This window comes from Odontomachus brunneus, unplaced genomic scaffold (genome assembly GCF_010583005.1).
Source record: "Odontomachus brunneus isolate Ranch 3 - 2012 unplaced genomic scaffold, Obru_v1 Obru_scaffold_150, whole genome shotgun sequence".
NCBI classification, from domain to species: domain Eukaryota; kingdom Metazoa; phylum Arthropoda; class Insecta; order Hymenoptera; family Formicidae; genus Odontomachus; species Odontomachus brunneus.
Window position 1 is genome coordinate 242,633 of NW_022639600.1, and position 9,274 is coordinate 251,906.

The following is a 9,274-nucleotide window of genomic DNA, read 5'->3' on the forward strand; positions in this document are numbered from 1 at the left end:
GAGAGAGAGAGAGAGAGAGAGAGAGAGAGAGAGAGAGAGAGAGAGAGAGAAAGGAAAAGGGGCAGAGAGAGTGAGGGAGAGAACCGACGTGTAGGTAGGTGGGCGACCGATGGCGGCTGTACACACCTTCCTTCCGTCCTTCCTTTCCCAGGAAGTGGAGTCAAGTGAACCCGCCGCCGCCACCGCCGGAAACTCCGCTAATGACTAAACTTGCTAATTTCGGCCAATTAGGCTTCCACCGCTTCCACCACGCCCGCCCCCTTCTGACGTTTCCTGATCTCCTCCCGCTTGCCCGACCGCCTTGTCTAATGCGCGCCGCACTTACCTTGACCGATAGACGCTAATTTTATTGCGCACTGCGGCTCGCATGCTCCCGTAGTAGTTGCCGGCTCCTACGGGGGGTGCACATCAACTACAACCCCCGGGGACGGCGGCGGCGTTATTCCTGTAGTTGAGTTTCAGTAATGACCCGTAAAACTTACCCGTACCTATGTCAGCGACCGACAATGCGCGGCCGTCGTATATTTGCGCAATATCGTGCGCGCGTCTATGAGAGAACAGTTTCATCCCGCGCGACGAACTCGATGACGAGATCGATTCCGCGAGGTAGAGATAGAGAACGAGCGATCAGCAAGGAGAGGGCAATGAAAGTGCACTCGCACGCATGCAAGTCGCTAAATGCAAAGTTTAAAATTGTTATTCGTGCCGGTGCGAAAGAGGAAGACGTGTGTGTATGTGTGTGTGTGTGCGTGCGTGCGTGCGTGCGTGCGTGTTATATATATCGGGCAATACCGGGGCCGCCACGACCCTCGACGGCCCCCCATAAATAATCCGACGTTGGCAGCTTGTTACTTCGTGCCACGCGCGAATCTCCAGCCGACCAGCGAGAGCCGATATCTTTCGACTTGTAAGACACTCTCTGGCCGACTGATGACACCGCCATTGTCTGTCACTTGTTCCCATCGCGACGTATCGTGGATTACGCGATAAACACAAACACGCGCGTTTCGGGTGCAGACGATTCTTACAGTGTCCGTCTCATTACAGTAACTTTTCCGCGAATGCTGTCCGGAGCTCGTAAATCCTCGTCTTGAGACCGTAAAAATGGAGGATTTATCAGTCCATGAATCTCTCTCTTTCTCTCTCTCTCTCTCCCCCCCCCCTCTTATTTAAGAACGTAAAGAGTAATGAAGCTGGGGATCCTTAAGAGAGCTAACAAACCAAGTCCGACTTTCCAGATGGGCGAAGTAGAAGCGAGGAACAACTTTGCGCACGAATTGAGCGGCGGATTTCGAAATTTCGACGAACGAGAGTGTACCGGTTGCGTCAAACGAATTCAACACACGGCCACAGACACGAGCGGACCGATACACATGGAAGAAAGCCGCTTTCTTCCTTCGTCTGGATTCCTCGGTAATTGCGTCCCGTCGTGGGTCCCTCGTTGTTTCCTCTCCTCCGTCCGTCTGTTCCCCGAAGAGGAGAACTCTCGCGTTCGTTCGTCCGTTCGTTCGCTTGTGCGCTCGCGCGCATGCCTTTTCATTTGTGCGCCCTCCTAGCATACACTTATAATAGGTGGGCCGTGCGTGGCAAACAGGGAAGAGGCCGCCGCGACGCGCCTAATCACTATAATCGTCCTCGCCAATAATTAGATTATTTTCAGTGTCTTCCACTCGCTGTCTCCCTCTCTTTCGCTCGCTCGCTCGCTCTCGCTCGGTGATTACCGGTCCTGAACTTATCATTACATTCCCCGCATCGATCCCCCCGACTCGCCACAGGCGCGCCCTCGGGGAATGAATGACCATGGTTCTTTTCCTTCCTTTTTTTTTTTCTTGCCCTTTTCGTATCAGCACCGGGGCAATAATCCGAGACATTTGATATTCTCGAAAACAGAGGAGTGTGGGTTATCGTGGGACATTGCGCGACGCGCTGTGCCACGTACTGAGAGAAATGTGAACTTTGCAAAATTTATCCTTGTGTAAAATAGAAGTGTACGGAGAGGAGAAGGACGGTGGAAGGGAAAGGAAATTTATTTCATTTCTTGTAGAATAAGACGTCCGAGACGAGAGAGTCGAGCCAGCCGTGGACCTTTATTCGAGGGGAGGAGGGACGAGGGAGTCACAGGGCCCAACTAATTAAACGAATTAGCAGTTGTAAACATTCGCGATGAATTCCTGAGAATTCCGGATGCAAACTTTCCTCGACATTCTCCCGCGATGGCGAAGTGATCATCACGATCTTCGGACTGTCTTTCTCTCTCTCTCTCTCTCTCTCTCTCTGCCTCTTTCGTTCTCACTTTCTTTCTCTGGTTGTTTCTGATGGATCTCAGAAACGCGTTTCAATACTCGGGCGCGAGAGCGTCCATTATGCCGCTTGAAGGTTTATTACGAGATACAAATATCCTATTTTATCGTCGTCGACCAGGCCTGCAGTGAAGAAGAACCCTTCTCGAACCCTTCTCGAACCTTCCGCGTAACGCATTATTGCCAAAGAACCGGAAAGATGGAAAGCCTAAGAGCAACGAGTCTCGGTTATCATTACCGGAGGTCTCTGCTGAGACCTTGCTCTTGGCGCAGTCTCGCATTTTTTACTAGCAATAATCGAAATCGCACTTTCGGACGCTACCACGCCGGTAGCAAAGATGCCGACTATCATGGAGAAAATAAGCGTAATTGTTACAGCTTATCTCTTCCGAGATTCTCGACTGTAAAGACTGTAGAGGAACACGATGTAAATGCGGCTGAAACGCTTTATTTCTGTTCTTGGGGTTGCTCCACAATCGATCACCGATGAAGTATGTGCATATGTTGGCACCCCGACTTTGCAATTCGATAGTTTTGATTAAAGCTCCTCTTTGAGAGGTGTAAGAGTACTGTTACATTTACAAAAAGAATTCCAGCAATTCGCACCATTAAAATCGCACTTTGAAAACGAGATGCTAACTTTACACCCAACATCAAGATCGAATAGTTCTGAAGAGCTCGTTTGATTCTTTTTAACGAGAGTTACTGATAAAACAGAATTTTCTTCAGACTGATGATTTAAGGATTCCATTTGACAACTTCTCAGAAATTTAAAACTATCTAGACTTGAAGTTAAATTTCTTCAATGCTCTTTATATTTTATTCTCAAAGCAAAAAGATGTTTTATCAGTAAATTTTGTCGACAGAAATTATCAGTAGAAACTATCAAATTGTAAAGTCGAATTGCTACTTTCGCACACGCGCACATTTGATGGAGACGAGGGCATGACACAGCCGTGGTATTCCGATTCCGAGTAGGGGAGACAGGCTGTTATAAAGTCATACAGGTCAATTTGTTACAAAGCTTATATCTTACCCAATAAATAAAGGAGGATATTCTCTCTTTAATGTAGATTATTTGTATCATGTGGAGTGTACGAAATGGTTTATGACAGAAATATTACATATGACATCTACAACCACGTATTTATAACTTGATGAGTAAATCTTTTCTTGTCGCTATATTTTTATTGATCCGTTAATTTTGGAATTTTTTGTCGCAACCTTTCTTGAGTTGTACGAAATGTTATAGATTAAGCAAATTTGTTCTGCATTTAGTTAAAACGGCCACTGCTTTATAAATATAATTTCTTTTATTTAAAATGATCATTCGGGTTAAATTGACTCAAGTGAGGTTAGTTGTCACGCGTTGCATGTCCGTCACGTAGCTATGACGTGATTTATGCAAAAACATGGAAGCATACGCAATGATATATTATATTATACATGTCACAACAGTGAATCTGCATAAGGTCCTATAGAGAGAACTCGAAACTGTCGTTACAAAGTTTATAGCAATTATCTTTTTTGTTCAATAATTATTCATTGTGCCTGATTATAAAGTAACACTAACTTTAATGAAATATTTAAAACTTCAAATAAAAAGAGGATATGTGACAACTGATCCTAGATATGAGGCAAGTAGCCACGTTTGCACCACATTGCTTACAACTTTGTAATTATTTGTGTATAAATATATATATATATATATATATATATATATATATATATATAAAGTACACATATACACATACATATACATGTTAGGATCATATTTTTCCGTTTATCTGAAAGTTGTATATGAAAATGTGCACAATATTTAAAAATATTGCATGCATATTTTTTTATAATACGTAAAAAGTGTGACGACTGGATCCGGTCTCCCCTACTATCGATTCTCGTCTTAAAGAACATTATCCCTCATTTCAGAATTAAGTTCCCCAAGTCATGGTACGCCTATGCGCTCCTTCCACACTCGCTCGTAAAGACACGCGCGCGGAACGAGTTAACGTCCCGCAATGAAACCATAGCGCCAATATTAATTTTGCGGAGGGGAGGGGGCCACACGGACTACTCCCCGCGCTCAGCCCGTTTTATTGGTCCTTAAGACAACGCCCAACGATTTCATAATACCACCGATCCCAATGAAACAGCAGTTTCCGACGATGCGATCGCGACTAAGCAGACTGAGTGAGGGGCCGCGGGGTCGAGGCGTGGAGAGGGGACTTTTACGATCCGGCAATTCGCGAAAGAGTTCGTCAGCCCAAGAAATATTTAAATTCAATCCGGATGCGGGCGCTGTAAACCGCGACGAATCGAGCGAGCTTCTCCTCAATAGTGGAGAGGGGGTTGAACGCGCACCCTTTCCTGCCCCTCTTACTTGTCCTCCTCCTCCTCCTCCTCTTCCTCCTCCTGCAGCACTTCCTTCTCTCCTGTTTCTTTATCGTCGTCTCGCTTGGGACTACGTTTCTCCTCAGCCGCAATTATTTCCGTATTGATTCGACAGTTGAACGCGTTTCGCGCAACACAATCTCGCGCCAAAAGTGAAAACGGAAAGCCGTATGTCCTCTACCCTGTTTAATATCTTGTGGTTCGTCCCACCTCGAAGTTGATTTCGAAATCGCGTCGCGCGTTTCTATTCAATCACGCTTGAAATAATATTTCGTAGCCAGCCTTGAACACCGGACGGAGAAGGGAAGAGCAAGTTGCCGCAACAGGGTTGGTCGTTCGGTTCTATCCATCGGATAGGAATGTAACGTTCCTCCCCCGCCTGCCGGGGGTCGCCGCCATTAATCCTTAGGCTGACTTTCTTTCCGCTCGCTGTCGTATAGAACGGGGCGTCCTCGTTATCGACGCTTATCGCTAATAAGATCGCTGGACCGCTCGTTATCGTCGTCGTCGCACTCGCCCTGTCCTCATTTTCGTACGATTGCGATCGTTAATTATCCCTATCGCAGCCGATCACCCTCCTCTCTCGCCTCGTCCCTCCTTCCCTCTCTCTCTCTCCTCTCTCAGCTACCTTCTCCTCCTCCGTTCCCTACTCCCCCCCCCCACCCACGCGCCTCCGTCGTTTTCCTCGTCATTATCATTCCGGTAATTACCGGTGTATTCCCTCGTTATCATCTTGTTATCGTTCGGCTATCGCGCTTCCGCGAGGAGTCGGCGCAGCGTCTCCGGAGAGGTCAGGCCCCGTAAACGCATGGGAGCTCGCCGATAACGAACGCGACAGTGGAAGGAGGGAGGGAAGGGGGCAAGGGAGCTTCGACCCGCGCTTCATATCAGCGCGTCCTGCGCGATCGATACTCGACCTCTCAATTCCAACGATATCGATACCGAACGGAGATCTTCGCACGCATCTGTCGCTTCGCGCGTTGCTCCCGGCCTTTAATATCCGCACCGATGATTCCGTAATTTGTGCGTCCGTGTACGTCGTCCCGATCCATTGATCGGTAGGTGAGACGATCCGAACTTGGCGACGACGGCATAATTGGCCGCGGCGTTGACCCAAGAAGCAACCGTATTAAAGGAGCGACCGACAGAACGCAGAACTGCGTCGAGAGGGCGAGAGCAGTCCGTAAGGGCATTAATGCGTCGGAGATTTATGTGGTAACGGCGAGGATGAAATTCCATCGCGGTAGGTGCTCGTATAAGTGGCACGCTGCTCTCGCCGGCGGAGGCGCGAGAGTTATGGTTGCCCATACTGATATCCACTATAAACTCCCCCGTCGGCCCCCGCCGCCCGCGCGTCCTCCTACACTCTCTACCCCGGCATACTTAATTAAATACGTATTAAGAGGCTGAGTGTGTTCCGATGTACCGATGTGCGCCCTGCATCGTGGAATAATATATGCTTCAGCGCGTTCGCTCGCGAGCGCGCGCTAATTACTTTCTCCCACCGAGGAGGTCGCGCCGACATTTTTACTTTCCCCGCGCATACTATGCACATACGCGCGCATACGTTGATTCGTCGAAACGATACGCGCGATAGGCTCGGGCGTAAACGAGAGGATTCTTTGATATTATGTTGTCATCGTGCATTGAGAGACTAATTTATCATCGATCAACGCTCTAATTACGCGTTCGTTATTCATTATGTGCGCACACATAACGGGCCGGTCGTTCGGTCAGCCAGTCGGTCGGTCGTTCTGTCTATAGAAGAGGAAACCACCGAGGGTCGTCGCCGGGTCTTTCCTGTGCCGTTACCGTATTCGCCCTTAAAGCCCCGTCGAAGAAAGGGCGCTCGTTACGTCCCGTGGGACAAAAAGACAGAAGTTCCGAATGGAACGTTCGGATCGGCACCCGCTGAGCCATACCGGGAAGGACGATTATTGTTAATTAAGGTGGGCGTGCTGCGCGCGCAGGTCACACTTGGCGCTTTCATGGGCTTTTTCGACAAAGGGCAGCTTAGGGCGTTTCACGAATTCTAATGTATCCTCCTTGACGAAATTTTCCCCAGCATTTGCATTCGAGCCCTGACTACTTTTCTACCGCTTGTCATAAGCAACTACCACAGACTTATCGGAGCTACGCCGGCGATAAAGTACTTCACTTTACGATCGGGCTCGAGCAATGCGCGATATCGCTCGGGAGGGGAAAGCGACCAGATAATGTTGCTCCGCGCTACTAATTGCAATGAAGCGACATTTCTAAGCGTTTAACTTATCGACAGCTCTCGACCAATCGCGTTCCCCACGAGATAGGAGGCGACGACAAGAGATAACACGCGTTGCCTCATCGATCTCAAAGTTTCAGTGGATCACGCGGCTGAACAACATTCTCTTTCCTTCTTGTTGCAGAGTTCCAGGAGCAGAGAAGAAAAGAGAGTCAAAGTGGCCGGAAGGAAACCCGGCTCCTGGATAACCAGAAAGAACTAGCGCAACGCAAGGGCGCTCCTCAACCTATTTCGTGTCAGAAAGCTGACGGTGGGCTCCCTGAGCCCACCCGCTCATTCAGCAAACTGGCGAGCGCGCTAACCGCTGGCATGAACCCCCACCATCCAGGCCACTCCGCAGGCTACCCCCACCACCCCTCGCTCTCGAGCAGTCCGCATCACAGCGGGCCCGGCGGGCCGCATCACGCGTATGGGACCGGCGGCGGTGGCGGCGGTGGCGGCGGCGGTGGTGGCACCACGACTACCCCCGATCTACCCAGCCCCCACTCGCCTCCGCACGCTGCCGGCGCCGGCGATCCCGCCACCCCCTATGCGGCCTTGCAACCTGGACAAGGCATGGGCAGCAATGGGCATCATCACGGTGGAGGAGGCATGATGCCGGATCACCCACATCACCCTGGACACCCTCACCCGCACATATCGGGACATCCGGCGTACCAACCGGTGAATCACAACAACAACTGTACGATCAAGGTGAGTGGAGAGTGTTAGTTGTGGGGTCGCGTGTGTCTTGGATTTATTCGCGTCTTTCGTCGAGAGACACATCTCGTGACGTGTTTACTTTGAGTTATGAACGATCTGAAACTCGGTTTCTCGCACGATTGGATGAAGCGGTATAGAGGAGAGATGTACAGGTGGTTCCAACGACGCGGCCTGTCGGAGAGGGTCTCGGGGTCCCTCGCGCGTCCGTCACAAAGGGCCCAGAAACGCCATAACGTGGGGTCACAGTCTGCAATTCAGCGGGCATTATCCGTCCACCGACCCTCACTTACCTCGCCATTGACAAACGTAACAATATAGGCATTTATGATGGAGAAATATAATTGAATAGGGGCGGAGGGGCCCGGCGCGGTTCCCTCTCTCGCATCCTTCTGCCCGAACCTTTACCCGGCTCCCCCTCTGCCTCCCTTCCATCGCATGACGTTCTCTTTCTCTCTCTTTCCTTTTGCTTCAACTGCTTGCTTCCCCGGATCGTTTCGTTCCTTCTAATGGCCCTCTTCTGTGTTGACCGTCAGCGGACTCTTCTTCTTCCATTCGTCCGAGAATAGTGGCCATCAAAAAAATCCTTGATTCCTGAAACCTCGCATTCTCCGGGATTTGCGCTCTCAAAGTGGTCGTTCTCGTCTTTTGGGCCCGTTTGATTATTATCCTTCGGCATTGTACCATTATCATGCTCTCTCTCTCTCTCTCTCTCTCTCTCTCTCTCTCTCTCTCTCTCTCTCAGCTTAGGATAATTAGATGCTTCGATTCTCCACCTTAATTCATCGAATATTCGGTTCCTTGAACTGTGTATCGTCGGACACTCTCGCGCATCCTCGAGCCTCCGGATTTTCTGTCCTTCCGTTCTTTCTTACGCCCTCTCAGTCTCGTCCTCCTCGTCTCTCGCATCAGCTTTCTCTCTCTCTTTCTCTCTCTCGCTCGCTCACTCGCTCGCGCCACTGTTCCCCTTTCTCTCTTTACCGGACCTTCTCTTTTCGTTATTCCGTCTCCGTCACTGCTTCTCTTCCTCGTACTCGCATCTCTCGTTGTTCTTTCTTTCTCACAGCTCTTTGCCTTTTCTGCCTTTCTCGCACTCGCAAGAGACTTTCTGTTCCTCCCTGTATATCCCTCCGTCATTTTAGACACTGTGTTTCCGTTCGTTCGCGGCTTTGTGGTCCCAAGTCCTTTTTTGACTCGCAATCCTACGACTCTTCGTCTTTCTTCTCCCTTCTTCCCTCAGTGTATCCCTTTTTAATCTCTTTTGTTGCAACAGCCTCTCCCTCTTCCACATTTCTGTTTGCATTTCCTCACATTTCGTTCATTCTATCGTTGCGAACACCTGAATTTTCGGATAACATCTCCGAAAATTCACTCCGACTTTCATTTTACACAACATTGTACGACTCCGTCGTACTTAGGGAACTTGTCCCAGAATATACACCCCTCCCTCGCACGTTCTCCACGCTCTTCGTCTCTTTCCCATTCTCTTTTTCTCTCGACCGATGCTATGGAAAGGCTCCCGCACCCCGCACCCCTTCCTCTTTCCCCAACCCAAGCCGTTGTCTCTCTCTCTCTCTCTCTCTCTCTCTCTCTCTCTCTCTCT

At 49.6% G+C, this 9,274-nt stretch overlaps 1 protein-coding gene across 2 annotated transcripts in view; it reads left to right on the plus strand.

Annotated features, from left to right (window-relative positions):
• The window catches only part of LOC116850614 (thyroid receptor-interacting protein 6-like), a 153,500-nt gene that overhangs the window by 94,745 nt on the left and 49,481 nt on the right, over nt 1-9,274 (plus strand). For both annotated transcript variants that reach the window (XM_032829113.1, XM_032829112.1), the window contains one exon: nt 7,097-7,665. In XM_032829113.1, the coding sequence (XP_032685004.1) occupies nt 7,097-7,665 (569 nt within the window). The remainder of the gene's footprint in view (nt 1-7,096; nt 7,666-9,274) is intronic.